The sequence below is a fragment of the Pristis pectinata genome, chromosome 1 (assembly GCF_009764475.1).
Source record: "Pristis pectinata isolate sPriPec2 chromosome 1, sPriPec2.1.pri, whole genome shotgun sequence".
NCBI lineage: Eukaryota > Metazoa > Chordata > Chondrichthyes > Rhinopristiformes > Pristidae > Pristis > Pristis pectinata.
The window spans coordinates 119,971,777-119,988,160 of NC_067405.1; the positions used below are offsets into that span (position 1 = coordinate 119,971,777).

General features: G+C 37.1%; 1 protein-coding gene across 2 annotated transcripts in view; it reads right to left on the minus strand.

Moving 5' to 3' along the window:
• Window positions 1-3,367: 3,367 nt before the first annotated feature.
• The window catches only part of rcor1 (REST corepressor 1), a 91,516-nt gene continuing 78,499 nt past the window's right edge, over window positions 3,368-16,384 (minus strand). The window contains exons 9-12 of one of the 2 annotated variants that reach the window (XM_052022297.1): window positions 13,962-14,039; window positions 10,421-10,478; window positions 10,083-10,312; window positions 3,368-7,251 (exon numbers count right to left, since the gene is read on the minus strand). In XM_052022297.1, coding sequence (XP_051878257.1) covers window positions 7,210-7,251; window positions 10,083-10,312; window positions 10,421-10,478; window positions 13,962-14,039 — 408 coding nt within the window. In that variant the 3' untranslated portion in view covers window positions 3,368-7,209. The remainder of the gene's footprint in view (window positions 7,252-10,082; window positions 10,313-10,420; window positions 10,479-13,961; window positions 14,040-16,384) is intronic. The other variant, XM_052022289.1, reaches the window with a different exon arrangement.

Sequence of the window (16,384 nt, forward strand, 5' to 3'; positions counted from 1 at the left end):
TTTCCTGTAATGGAGCAACCAGAACTTGAACCCCAAGATCCCTCTGTACATCAGCGCTCTTAGGAGACCAGCCATTTCCCAATACCACAGTTAAATGTATGGCTCAAACACTGGCATGGGAGGAATTGGTTGCAATTCATGGCTCCTGGCACCAGAGATGGGGAAAGGGAGCTGTTCCAATGGCATGGCCTTCATTTGAATTGGGCTGGAACTAGGGATGTGAGGTTCTGGTGAGGGGAAATTTAAACAATTGAATAGAATGGACAAGGTGATAACTGATTATCAGTTAACTACCAGCTATGTCAGAAAGGTAGAGTACACAGATATAAGATAATATTTTCAACTGGAGCTAAAGTACAGAAAATGGTAAAAATATAAAACTGAACAAAATATTCAAAACAGGATAGAGGAATTAATGGCACAAATAGAAATAAATGGATACAATCCAACACCCATTACAGGGAAGTGGATATAAAGTGACCAAGGTCGGGAATTAAATATTCTACAATATTTAGAAGAGAACGATAACATGAAAATAAGAACATAGAACAGTAGCTTTATCTGCAAAGATTTGTGTGATACTGAAGTAATTAGTGCTATGCTCTATTTATGTCTGTGTTGGTCAACTTAGATCATTAACTCTGACCTCTTCAATCATGGTTTGAATGCCGTAGATTTTTTTTTAAAAAGGTATCATCTGACATGATTGATTTTTATTTCATTTAGGTCTTTCCAACCAAACATAACTAAGGATATTATGCTAAAACCAGGGTTGTGAACAATTTAAACCAGAAAAAGTTGTCAATTCTGTCTGCTTAAGAGTTACCTCTTTATTTTAAGGTATCTTGGAGACATCTCTTGAAATTGAACAATATTCATGATGAATTAAAAGATTACAGCTGACTATGGTCTCAACTGCAGGAAATAATTTGTAACAATCTACCATAAAGGAATAAAACAGTAGTTATTGTTAGCATTTTGCATTAAAAAATTTCATGTAATTCAAAAAAATGCAACATTTTTTTGGAACCAATCCAGCTAATTAGTGACAGAAGCTGATGATGACACAGCCATCAAGTGACACTTATCAATAACCAGCTTGCTGATCCCAGTTTGTAATTTATCAGACCCATTTGAATCTAGTCTTGCTTCAAAAATGAACCAAAAGGCTGAATTTCTGATGAGTAGTGAGGTAACTGCTCTTGACATCAAGGCAACATTTGATTCGAGTGTGGCATCGAGGATCCCTGAAACAATTGAGCACAAAGGGGAAGACACTCCAATGTATGAAGTTATAAGAAAATGGGAACGATAGTTGTGGTTGCTTGGCATCAATAATCCTAACCTCTGAACATCACTGAAGGAGTTCCTAGGCCCAACTATCCTCAGCTACTTGATCAATGACTTTCCTTGGATCATGATTGCACAAGATTCAATTCCATTCACGTACAGCAACTGAACAAATGAAGTTGTTCATGCCTGCATGTAGCAAGACCCAGCCTCAGCTACTTGATCAATGACTTTACTTGGATCACGATTGCACAAGATTCAATTCCATTCACGTACAGCAACTGAACAAATGAAGTTGTTCATGCCTGCATGTAGCAAGACCCAGAAAATATTTAGGCATGGGCTAATTGGTGGCAGATAACAATTGGCCCATAAAAGTGTCAGGCAATGATCATCAAGAGAGTACTTAATCATCTGTCTTGGAGGTACACAGAGGCATTACCATCACCACAGCTATCAATGTCTTGGGGGTCACCATTGGTCAGAAATTCAACCAGACCACTTGCATGAATATACAAGAGTAGATCTGAGGCCGGATATCCTTGGTGAGTGACACTCTAAAGTCTTTCCACCATTTACACAGAACAAAGCAGCAATGTTATGGAATACTTTCCAGAAATTCCTAAACACTTGAGTTTTAAGTGACTGACCCTTTATGTAACCACGTACCCTGGTTTGACTCATCCACTCTTGGAAACCTCTCAACACGTAGTCTGCCGTGCCCTCTTAGGATCTTGTGTTTCAACAAGATCACCCCTAAATCTCCTAAACTCCAAAGTATACAGATACAACCTTTTTTTTATGCACTCCTGATAGGCCAACCATCTCATCCTAGGAATTAATCAAGTGAAGCTCTTTTGGACTGCCACCAATATTATTATATCCTTTCTTAAATGAGGGGACAAAAACAAATCTAGCCCTACAATCAAAAGGTTCTGGAATGAAGTCCCATTCTAAGACTGGAAGATAAAAACTCAGGTTGATCCACCAGTACAATATGGAGAGTGTTGTGTGCAATTTACTCCTGTTTCCCAGACTTCAGATGTCCAAATTCAAAAATTGACATTGTGAAAAATATATAAATGCATACCTTTCATTAATATTGCAAAATATCTTGTTATGAGGCATAAAATTGAAGTGGTAGTCAAGTTTAGTGCATTATTAAATGACATTTGAATGTATTCATGCACATTACAAATATTCAGTAAGAACTATGGTATTATCCTCAGTTCTATATGGCAATATGTCACTGGGCATAAATTAAACAGTTTAATGGAAAGAAATAAATTTATCTCAACATGATCATGTGCCTCTATATTGTTTTTAAAAACAGGCTGTAGTATATAAAAAGAACAAAGATAGAAATAAATATTGCTTATTAATGCAATACAAATCCAAAATGTATTGATAATCCCTGGATTTAACTGAATATGCCAAGAAATTTTCTGCAAAAGAAATATTGTGCTAAAGTGTTGTTTAAAAAAAAGAATTTGTTCTGTGTGTACCACCTTCAATCCATAACTAGCCATCCCATTTTGAAGCTCTCATCTGCTGGCAGCCAAATGGCTCTCTATTGCAAATGAGGAACAATGAAGTTATATGGTTGTTGCCATATTCCTTCAACAAGCCTGGAAGGCTCTTGCAAATATATTTTTCTTTCTTAATGTCCACCTGAAGGAATGCAAAGACCCTTGATTAACCACAGATAATGCAACATTCGCTCAATTTTGAAACATAAGGAATGGATTATTAAATAACCAGAACTCTGTTTTCATTAAGTGTTATTTAAATCAAGTCATACTTATGTATAGTCTATCTGAATAACACAATTGATTTGCTTACCTTTCTCCAGCATCTTTTTAGTACTGCATGGTTTTCTTCAACATACACATGGATTGAGGAAGCGTGGACAAAAAATGGCAAGGTGCCATATTATAATATTTATCCACTTCAAAGCAGGCTTAAATTTATGCAACACACTATAAATGTTATGAATTTATTTTTTTTATCCAGTTTCAAGTTGACAAGGAATCAGATGTAAAATTTGTCAAATTAAATATTAGATGAGAAATTTGACATTATAAAGTAAAAGACCTGGCAATTACTCCATGTAGATGCTAGTTTTATTTACAGCTACAGCAGAAGCTATAAAACCTTAGTTATTTTTTCCCTATTTTGGATGCCCACTTTTCTCAATCTTCCATTCAGTACCTTAAACATGTTCTAGTATTCAATTAACTAAATGAAACTCCACTTGGCTCCAGAACTCTGTACTTTACCCAGTAAACTTACTGTCAGCCTTGAGAAATTCATGACTCTTAGGAGAGGGATGTGGGTGGAATGCAAGTTCCACATTTCTATTCCCCCTTTATGTGACAAACTATGTCTTGACAGTGTCATCTGTAAACTTAGAAATGCAATTCTTTGTTCCTTCATATGGTTATACGTTGATGCTTAATAGGGGCTCCTGGGGAACACTGTTTATTACTTCCTAGCAATGACAGCATTTTGTTTAGTCCCACTCACAGTTACCACTTCCAAGCCAACTGTTAAAGTTATTTCACAAGATTAACTCCAATTCTATGAATTCTCATATTAATAATCTTGTGCATGTCTTTATTAAATGCCTGTTGGAAATCTAAATTGACAACATTTTGTGAACTCCCAATCATCACATTAGTGACTTCCTCAAAATAAAAAAAATCAACTACTTTACTAGGGCAAAACTGACCTGTCACAAATTCCCACCAACTCTGATTAGCTGATACTTGTCTTTTTGTCAGGCTGTCTCCACTGACAACTTTGTGATACTGGTTTATCTTTCCTTGCTGCATTTCACTTGAACCTGCAAAATATTTGACTACACTGTCCTCCTTCAGCAGCTATTCACCACTGTTGGTAAATTGCACTTGCCTGGTCCCATTTTTATCTGCTTAGTTGTTAGCAGAGAATCACATGCACTTGCCTCTCCTCTTCAGTTTTGACTGTTATCTCTGGTTTTCCTAAAGCATACATTCTTGCCCCACTTGTTTCTACCCTAAAAGCTTTCCCAGAACAACATAATTCAAAAACAAAGTTGGCTCAAATTCCTATTCTCAAATACTTCCTTACCCATTCACCTCTCTTTCATTGTAATCTCCTCCAGCCTTAGAAGCCCAAGATGTACTAACATCAGATGAAAGGTCTCAACCCAAAATGTTGACTGTCCATTTCCCTCCATAGATGCTGCCTGACCCGCTGAATTCCTTCAGCTTTTTGGAGTCCAAATTCCAGCATCTGCAGTCTCTTGTGACTCCCATTTCTGGCTGCTTGTTCATTCCCCAATACAATCACGCCATTATTCTTCTGCTAAACCCCAAAGCTCTTGAATCCCCTCCATAAAACTCTTTTTTTAATTCCTTAAAAACCTGGCACTTAATTTTGTTCCACTATGTTAATGTTGCAAATATAAACAACTTGTTGATAATGATTTTCCAATACACATGTCTGAAATGGAAACCACTGGATTTACAGGATTATGGCATTACACAGTTACTGCACTTTTTTCTTTTCAGTCACCAACTTAAGTTATTTAAAATTTATTGAAATTAAATTCAGTTCAATAGTCCTCAATTTAAGCATCTTGACTTCATCCCCGTTTCATCAAATTTGTTTGCAATAAACAGATTAAATCGGCTTTTTAGATAATTTACAAAGAATAGTTTTGCACACACTTTTGAATGGATAATGAAACTGGTCATGTTGAGAAACTGTTTCAAATAGTGGTTTATTTAACTGTAATCATTCTTTTCAAGTTACTTTAGTGGGCTATCAAGCCAGAAAGAATCTAGAAATAAAAACTTATAAATTTGTTTAAACAGCCACTTGAGTTTTAAATTTAGAGGAAACAATTGACAGAACTTCTAAAAAAAATGCTGTGCCTTGTAAGATGACCATTTGTTCCTCAAACTTCTCACAGCACACAAGGTATCCTGTTCCTATAGTCTGCCCTCATTACGATTTTCTTCTCTCAAAATACTTGAAAAATTGCTAATGCACACGTTTGTTATATTCTTAAAAGTTTATTCACCTTAATGAAATGCAATGGATAATTGTTTTGCATAGTGTAGCTTGTAAATAAATCAACTGTCTTAGTATCCAAGTATTTTATCCAATAATTTTTTTTATTTCAAGGTGGCATTTCAAACATAATACAACTTAACTTTTCTAATGTTTTCTATTTGAGACCAAATACTTCAATTCTTTTCCTCTTTCAAGCTATAAATGTTTAATACTAGATATTGAATATTTGCAATGACAGTTCCATTACTGTTCCAACCTTCACAAGCACAAAAACTCATTAAAAATACAAGATTCTGGCAGGTTAAACCTTAGAAAAATAAAAGGGATTTAAGAAGTTTTTTCTCCTTTCTGAAAACTGCCTTCAAAAGTTATTTTGCTTTACCAAAACTCTTGTGTGCATATTGAGAAGTTAGAAGTACAATTTTATACAAGTGGCATTTACAAATTTTTCAATTTGTTCCTTCTTTGATCGATGACTGTTTATCCCTCCCACTCTTCCTGGATGCAATGTCATAATTATAGTTTCTTAAAAATATACAGTTAGCAAGAACCCTGCACAATATTCAAAGCAGTACTGTAATATCACCATTTCTCAATGTGGAACCATGATACATAATGCTTAAAACCTTGGAAATAATTAGAATTATTTCTCACTAACAATTATTTCTCAGTTAAAATTAGCAGTAACAGGCAATAAAATATAAATCTGCAATATAAACACATTGACTTTTCTTTAAAAAAGAACATCCTATTGAGCACATCAAGAGGCTATATAAAAACATGCTCAATTTATTGCAAACTAAATCCTTATATTTTTTTTTGAAATTCTGGCAAACATCACTACATATCAGCAGCAACCCATAAGCAATTTTGACAAACTTAATTTAGAAAATTCTAAATGCTGGAATATTACTCCCAGAAAGAACTAATAATGGTTTGCATTTCAGGCAAATATTAATGTAGAAATTGTAAACACCCATTCTTACACAGAAACATGCATAGACTCAAATGACTTGAATGAACCCAATGGATCTGTAGCGCATTGTGCTTAACCCTTATCATATTGAATAAGCAGGAACTCCATATGGTTAGCACACCTAATTCTGCAATGAACACCATACAGCTTAGCTGTGCTAATATTCTATACCTGAATATGATCAGTTTCAGTCCAGTAACTGCAATATTCAAGTAAAAATTCTCTCCATACTTGATGTGGAAGAACTACTCTAAAATACTGTACAGCAAACAAGATGAAACTTAAATAAAAACAGATCATTTTTTTTTCATGAAAATGCTAGTAAAAGGCCCTTCAAGTTTCCTCAGACTGGGAGGTATGTTTAAAGTCTATGAGACAGTCCAAACTACAGTTAAAGTACCCAATAATTTAGAGACAGTTCAGACATCCATTTCCTGTACGCCAGTTAATACACTATACAATCATGGCATTCACATTAAATCATAAAATATTTGAGGGAAGTATCAAAGATGTATCTGATGGCAGTCACCATTCCAAAAATATACAAATTATTAATGTCTTGTGGACATTAAATCATGAACTGGTTAAGTGAAAAAAACAATAGACATTCCACAAGCGTTTTTGTGAATTCCCTATTCTGTTTAGAAGCATGTTGAATCAAAGGTTTTTCCATGACTCCGATGAAAAGTTGTTTTCCTGGTGACAAAAGCAGGGTAAGGCAGAAGTGTCCATTTGTGAATATTGCAGCTTTTTTGGTGTTAAGCTGGAAGCTGGTCCTGGTGAGTTTGTGGAGGTGGTTGGTTGAAGTTTGGCATTGTTGGATGACCTGGACTAAACAGCAGTCAAGATAGCATGTTCAGGTCATCTACTGAATGTCATTCTCACGATGCAGAATGGTATCTTACATCAAGCACAGAAGGAACCTGAAAAATATTGTTTAAAGAGATTACCAGTACAGAATTTCAGAATTATTTTAGTCAAATTTAGATTTTTTTTAAACAAGCCTTAACCTAAAAATATTGAAATCTCTGCATCCATATCTATTTACAACATTTGAGAGGATCCAAGTCAAAGCAGAAATACAAGTAAATTATTCCCAGTGTATAACATTTATATGAACTGTATATAATGCAGCTTGGAATTGATTACTATGAACATGATTCTGTTTTGACAGGCAAATATGAGCCATTAATAAAGATCCCTTTAAATGCAATGTAAGGATTTTTTTGTTTTGATGTGGTCACCCTAAAGTAGCCCCCCAAAAATAAACTAGAACCCACTACATCACTGCAAGGCATTCTTATGTATAATGGAGGGAAGGGGTAGTGGAAGCAGGGAAAAGAACAACAGAAATTCTATTCCCTTACAAAGGTGCTGATTCCTTGCTGTGGTAGAGTTCCATGAGTGCCAATAGCACCTCAGCACCTTACTCAAATGAATACTATTCACTTGTAAACCTGAATGAATGCAATAAAACCATCTGATCACTTCATCAAGAGCATCACAGCCAATATTCAACTAGCCCATACCTTTTTTCCCTGCATGGTGTAATTACAACAGGCCAAAGTAAATTAGTGCAGGTGCTGGAGACACTCAGCAAGTTAGGTGTCATCCACTGAGGCATGGTTAGGTTGATAACTTCTCAGTTCTGACAAATTAATGTTGTACCACTTTTCAAAGTGCAAAGGCAGAGAAAGAACAAGAAGAACAAAAAGAAAGGACAGATTTTGTGGAAAGCAGCTGTAATTTAATGACAGTAGAGGTGACAGCTTAAAGGCAAAAGAGTCACAAGACAAAATAAATCATGGGTTGAGAGGAGTGTACATATTAACAGAATCATTAGCATAATCTGCTCTTCAAAAAAATCATGGTCAGTGGTTTTGATCTTAATTGCTGAATCAAGGTCGAGTCTTAATGTTGTTCCTTGACAGAAACAGCAAGCAATTATCTCAGTGCAAGACTGGCACTGCAGAAGTCAGCAAAGCATCACCAACCTGAATTTGGTTCCCCCCACCACCTCCAATATACAACCAGCACTATGAGAGCTAAAGCAGTGTACTGAAATAGAAACACAAGCAGATCACTATTCTATTTGAAAGGATTTTCTGTTAATTGTTCTCCTTTTGCCATTGCCAGATCCCCTAGACCCATATCTTATTTTTCTACTTGTCTCATTATCACCTTCCTTTGCTTTTCACATCATCCCTTTTATCATTTAAATCCTGTACCTTCTAGCTTATCATGGTACTTGTTTATCAAGGACCTTACCACCTACCATTCTCTTTCCTCCCTTCTCACTTTTCCATCTCAATAGCTATACTAAAAACTTGTTGTCTCTCTAAGCTTTCAGCTCTGAGAATCAGAGGCAGCAAAGAGGCACTGCTAATAAAGCTGCAGCCTGATGGCTCCAATGACCCTGGTTTAATCTTGGATCTCCAGTGATATCTGCGTGGAGTTTGCAAGTTCTTCCTGTAACCGCATGGGTTTTCTCTGGGTACTCTAGTTTCTTCCCACATGCTAAAAAAATGTGCTGGCTGACAGGATAATTGGCCACTGGTGTGCAGGTGAATGGTAGAATTGGGGGTATGTGGGGTAGTTGATAGGAATGTGGAGAGAATAAAATGGAACTAATGTAGTATTAGTGTAGATGGGTGCCAAATGATCAGCAATGGACTCAGTGGGCCTGTTTCTGTATTGTTTGATTTTGGTTGAGAGCCCATGACTATGAAAATTAGTCTGAAATGCTAACTGTTTCTCTCCACAGATGTTCAAAATATCCACTAAATTGATAAATAAGCACAACAATTAATTTATTACTTTAAAATAGTTGATGATATGTAATCCTTCCTGTGATTAAACCTGGAAAGATGCCTATCCACTATTCCTTTCATCTCCTTTGTTAATTAAGGACCCTTGTTTTTAAGAGTTTACTTTTGCATACTTCTGTTCTTGAGTCTATTCAGTAAAATCTGACATTTGCATAAATAAAATATCACAATTTTCAATTTGTCTTTCTTCAAAATCCATGTACTCAAAGCACAAGAAAATCCAAGCAGAATAACTTTATTCTTCATTGAAAGCATGTTTAAAAGGCATAATTAGGACAACAGGCATCTGACTTGGAGCTTGCTTTCCCAATTATCAAGGTTGGATATTCTACTGCGCAACTTTTCTCTGATCCCTTGATTTTTCCACCATCCCTAAGTTTATCTTGATTTTGAAAAAAAAATCGACAGAGCCTCCACAACCTTCTAGCAATTTCCAAAGATTCACAACCCTCTGAATAAAGAAACTTCTCATCTCATTCCAAATGGCCTAACCGATATTGAGAGTGTGACCCCTGGCTCTCGACTCCTCAACTAAGGGAAGTATCTTCTCTGCATACACTCTGTCACACCACATAAGTGTTTGAAAAAATCTAGAAAATACAGGCCTCATCTACCAAAATCTCTCATATGGCAAACTTGCCTCAAGTTAGAAAAGGCTACAAACTAAACGCATAGCTCCACTAAGAGCTATACAAAATAATTTAACTAAATACACAAGTGCTATCTGCATTCCATGTAAAGGAGTAATAAATTAGTATTTTCTGCAAGTGCATCTAAATGCCAACTGCCACATACTTGCTGCTTGTTGGAAGCTGCACCTAACATCCTTGTTAAACCAGTTTTCTAGGACCTTTGAAAAATACAAGAGAATTAGATCTTGGCAAGCTTAAGCATAAAAAGTACTAAGGCAAAGGATGGGGATTTACCTCCTCTTCCTCCTCAGAAAGTTTAGTAGCAACATCTGGAGAATTTTGGGATTTGTCACCAATGTTTCCATTTGCTTCTCCACCACCGTGTTCTGCTTCCCATTCCTGTAGAACCTCCTCAAGGTTGAAACGACGACGGTAATTCACAAAGAAGTTTTTCACTTGTACGACTGTCTTATTGCCAATTACATCTGAAATAGCTTGAAAATCTCGGCCATATTTTCTTATTGCTGGGGAAGTGGAAAAAGTCTATTACTCAACATTAAGGTTACAACATTTTAACTAACATTCTTGCATTTTCATTACAAACCAAAATAAAAATTGGAACATTTACTTACCCTGCACAGCTAGCAGTTGCTCTTCAGTGGTCCAACGAGCATTAATTTTCTGATTTGTCTAAAGAACAAACTTGCATTTAATATTCCAAATTGCTTCACAACCAAATAATTACTTCTAATGTGTCCACTCCTGTGACCTTGCTGGCAAACATTGCAGAGCAAGATGCTATCAGCAAAATTGTTTAGCGTCCAATCAATGTGATTTAGCTAAAATAGGTGAGATGAATGTCAGCTTGTATACTGCAAGAACATGGCAATGGGATTTTTTTTAATGTCTCTCTAAATAGATTTGATGATTGGTAAAACCTTGTTTTAAAATCTCATCTGAAATACAGTTCATATGAAAATGCAAAACACATTTACTTGCACCATGGTATTAACCTGCACTTGAGCTGAAGTGGAATAGGGGTGGAACCCACAACCTTTTGATTCAGAGTTGGGAGAGCTATTGGACAATATTTCAGCAACCATCTGACACACAGCAGTATATTTCAAACCTCCAAATTGACCAGGGTTAACTAAGCAACAAAGATGACAATACCGTATCAAATTCATGACTATACATTAATCAAAGGTTCTAATGAAGGGTTTCAGACTTGGACCATAAGTTTCTTTTTCCACAGATGCTACCTAACCTGTTGAACATTTCTGGCATTTTCTGCTTAAATATCACATTTCCAGCATTTGCAATTTTGTTAATGTTCATTAATCAAAGCTTTTCTGAAAAAGATTATGTACCTGGCAATGACTGCAATACTTCAATGAAATGAATTTGCCAGTGTAGTTTGGTCCAAATATTACAGGTTCTGAGAAAAGGATTTGCAGACAATGAAGTTTCACATGTTTTTTTTCTCCTCTATTTCTGTACTCTTGGACTTCCACCACATTATGATAATTCAATATGATCTAAAACTAAGCCAAATAAACCTAACGCAGTAACTTTAACTCCCCACTTCCAAATGCACCCCAAACCTGTGCTCGTGACAAGGCATTATCTGTATGAACTTTTGCAAGGTGTTTAACAAAGATTCCACAGGAGATTATTAACAAAATGCAAGTGGACCGGAATTGGGGATAGCCTTTGAGTTGGAAATTAATTGGGAAGGAGGCACAACAGGAAGGCCAATTCTTATATTGTAGAATGTGGCAATGATACATTTTAACCAAGAGGATATTACTGGGATAGGAACTTCAAATTTTCATCCTCTTTGGTTTTCGACTTGAATGAACAAATAAACAATCCAAGGAGGAGAAAAAATACATACCCTAAATGGGAATTAGGAGCTTTTAAAGGAACACGCACTAACTCTGAGAGGAAAACTATAGAGACATGGAAACAGGCTTTTGGCCCAACTCATCCATGCCAACCAAGTTGCCTACCTGAGCCAATATCCCTCTAAACCTCTCTTATCTAAGTCTCTGTCTAAATGTCTGGTACCTACCTACACTCTGTAGCACGCTCTGTGCGTAAAACTTGCAGATCCTTTTTAAATCTTTCCCTTCTTATCTGAAACCTTTGCCCTCTAGTTTTAAACTCCCCTACCCTTGGAAAAAGACCATGACCATCCACTTTACCTTTGCCCCTCATGATTTTATAAATCTCTACAAAGTCACCCTCAGCCTCCTTCGCTCCAAGGAAAACAGTCCCAGCCCATCCTTGTACAAGCTCTCATGTCCTGGTGATATCCTTGTGAATCTTTTCTGTATCCTTTCCACCTTAATAACATCCTACCTATAGCACGGCGACCAAAACCGAGCACCATACTCCAAGAGTGGTCTTACCAACATCTTGTATGGCTTTAACATGACATCCCAACTCTTGTACTCAGTGCCCCAACCAATGAAGGCACACATGCCATATGCCTTCTTCATCACCGTCTAACAGTGTTGCCACTTTCAGGAAACTTGTATCCTTTGGTCTCTCTGTTCTACAATACTCCCCAGAGTCCTGCCATTCACCGTCTATATCCTACCCTGGTTTAACTTCCCAAAATGCATAATTTCATACTTGACCGAGTTAAATTCCATCTGCCATTCCTTTGCCCACTTCCACCGTTGATCTAGATCCTGTTGTAACGTTAGACAAACTTTTTCACTGTCCACTACATCACCAATTTTGGTGTCACAATTTTGCTGTGACACTACCCTGTATTCTGTTATTGTTTTTACCCTGTACTACCTCAATGCACTGTGTAATGAATTGATCTGTACGAATGGTATGCAAGACAAGTCTTTCCACTGTACCTCAGTACAAGTGACAATAATAAACCAATACACCACCTATATTTGCATCCAAATTGTTAATATAGATGACAAACTAAAGGGGACCCAGCATTGATCCCTAAAGCACACCATTTGTCATAGTCCTCTAATCTGAAAAAAAAAACAACCCTGCACTACACCCTCTGACTCCTACCACCAAGCCACTTTTGTGTCCAATTGGCAAGCTCACCCTGCGATCTAATCTTCTGTAAATAAATTCAAAATGAGCTAGGAGAAAGTAATATTAAACAGAATATTTTCTGGCATTTCAATTTAGGCTAGAACACAATGAGAAGGACATTGTTCTTCAGTTGTATTAGAGACTTGATTAAATACCATCTGGAATGTAGGATTCAGATTTGGTCACTGCATTCATGGAAAGTGACACTGGCCTTGAATCAGGTATAGCATAAATTCAGCATAATGATGCTGGGCTTGGATTACAAACTACAGATTCTTTACTCATGTTTCCTCAAATAGACTGTGGAGTAATCAAGATGTTAAAATGTTAATGGAATTTTTTATAGAAAGGATACATAGAAATTATTTTTACAGAAGACGAGACAAAAATGAGCACGTCTAAACCTAAATATTAGGAGCAAAATCAAGCAATCTCTTAAGGCTGCTGAAATCTATGCTTGGCTTTTATAAACTAATTTCCAGCCCAATTGCAATTCGTTATTGATTTTAAGGGATAAAATGAAAATGAACAGCAAACTTTTGCAAGTTTTATTTTTAATTAGAGAAAACATCCAAAAGGTGAATCTCTTTATTGTTGATCTATCCTCAGCATCTTTACTTAGAATGTTGCATTTTATGAAATACACACCTGTTGCTTCTGTCAATTAAAGCAGACATGCTAACAGATTGCCTTTCATTACACAGTTCATCATTTATAGTATAGGACAGGATAATGGTCAATACTGGCCTAAATACCATTGGCTAAAAACTCAACTAAAGTCATTTAAAATACAATCAATAAACTGGAAATTTTTCTCAAGAAGATTGGTGACAAGAGGATGACAATGTGCAAGCATTAACAGAGAACATGGAAGTAGTCAGGGAGCATTATACAAAATAAGAATAAAATAGACTATGCGTGACATTGCCTATCTTGTGTTTAAGTAGTATATCAATACAACATATGCTCTTAAGGTGCATGAGATATGCGAAAACAAAGAGTAGTATTTCAATGTCTCTGATGCTTTAGGCAAGCAAATACTTAAGATAACAACATAAGCATAACACGCAGATTTTAACTAGGTGAATAGTTCTTTACCTCCAGTGGCTTAAATTCCTCTATCCCACCATGCAACTTTTGTTTCAGAGCACCATTTACCTGTTTCACATTTTGGATCTAGGATTTAAAAAAAAAAGAGCACATTTTAATGAGTACACAAAGAATGCCACTAATGACATTTTTTATTTTAATCTCTGCCATGCAGTTTTTGCTGCTATTAACAGTACAAGGGACGAGGCAACGAAGAACCCTCTTCCCCCCATTTCATCTACAGATGTTAATGACTTGCTGGGATAATTCCCAAGTACATTAGATGTTCTTTACTATCTAATTCAAATTACAGTTTTTCATATGCAAGCTTTAATGAGTGCTGAGCAGTCCATTTGATTTTTAGAGACCTTCATAGCCAAAGATGACCCCATCCTACACAAACGTTTATTAGGTTGAGTATATTATTTAATAATCAGTGGTGTGAGTGTTGGTTCATGTTTCTCAACATAATCCACAGACACCAATTATAGGTTTGGGAGGACCAGAAGGAAGGGAGCGCGGGTGGGTGCTGGGGGGAGAGAGACTTTTGAGGATCAACAGGGCCAGGGACAGTGAATTGGAAGGCTGGGAAGTGGGGGACAAGAGATGCCTGGAAGGAGGAGAGTATTTTGGGGAGATGGATGGGGACTGACTGGAAGACCAGAGAGGTGAGCACACTGCAAGACTCATCAACCCCCTCCTCCATCAACCCCAATCATCTGCCCTACCCTCCCCAGCCCTGCACGCACTCAGCCTCCTCCACCAGGTTCCTGCCTGAGCCACTCCTTGAAAACATTCGTCCTGCCATTTAAGGCTGGGATGATCAGGAATGGTGATTCTTGGGAATTTTCTACCCAGAATTCATCCAAAGAGATCAATAGATTTCTAGATATTAAGGGAATCAAAGGGTATGGGGACACAGTAGGAAAATGGTGCTGAGAATGATTTGTCATGATTTTACTAAATGGTTGAAAAAGCTCAAGAGGTTCAATGGTCTACACCTGGTAATTAATTCTTATATATGCATACTCACCTAATTGATAGTACAAGCAAAATGGACTAGATTGACCTCCTCATACTCCATGATCACATAATGGAGATCAAACCAAAGAGCTTCACGTTGTACATGTTTCAGGACTTTTGGTCATTTTTTTCCCCCCCGAGACACATTTAGTGAAAAGTTATAAAAATATGCTAGAGATACTCAGCAGGTCAGGCAGCATCAGGAATGATGAAACGTCACTGACCCGAAATGCATTCCTCTCCAGAGAAGCTGCCTGACCTGCTAGGTATCTACACCATAGCCGGTTTTTAACTTCCAGCATCTGCTTTAAAAATAGAAAATGCAGAAATACTCAGCAGGTCAGATTACATCTGTGGAGATAGAAACAGAGTTAATGTTTCAAGTTGAAGAACTGGAAAAGTGAGAAAAAAAACTGTTAATTTCAAGTTGTAGAGAGATTGGGGGAGAAATGGATGGGACCAAGAGCATATCTCTGATAGGCTGAGGCAGGGGTTTGCTGAGGTGATACAGCGTTTACAAAGTTGTCAGGTCCATAGATTAATGAGGGCAGTTAGAGACAGAAAAGAGGAGCCATGCAAAAGCTGTTGCAGACAACTGAAACCAAAAGGAGAATGTTGGAAATGCCCTGCTTACCAAGCTGTGTCTGTGGAGAGAGAAAAGCTGAGTTAATATTACAGATGGATAATCTTACAGAAAAACTGGCCAGTTCTGATACAGAGAATGAAAGTTACCCGAAATCATTGAAAACAATATTGAGACGCTGCAGCATGACTAGACAGAAGATGTACTATTCCTCAAGCTTTCACTGGGCCTCACTGAAACAGTACAGGAGGCCAAAGTCAAAAATGGCCAGAGTGGGAGTGGGATTATTAAAGTGACAGGTGACTGGAAGCTCAGATCTGCCCCTGCAAACTGAATGGAAGAACGATGCAAGGTGCTCACCCAATCTTGGTTTGGTTTCTCTAATGTAGAGAAGACAACATTGTGAGAGTAATACACTAAATTAGAAAAAGTGTGCAAGTGAATCACTTCTTCCTTGGATGATGGGAAAGTACAAGGTAGAAGAGCAAGTGTTACATCTCCTGAAATTGTATGGGAAAGTGCTGCAAGGAGGAGAGTGGTTGGTAAAGATGGAGGAGATCAGGAAGTCGTAAAAGGAAAGGTCCTTTCAGAATGTTGAAACGGTAGTGGAGAGGAAGGGAATGTATGTCTGGTAGTGGAATTTTGAAGGGGGTGCAAATTATGAGGGATGAATTGTTGAATGAAGGCTGGTGGGGATGGAAAGTGAGAACCAGGGAAACTGATTTTGCTCTGGCTTGGAGTGGGTTGAGAGTGCAGGTGCAGGAAGTTGATAAGATGCATGAGGGCTTTGTCAACAATGATAGATGGGAAAACACGGATAGAGGGG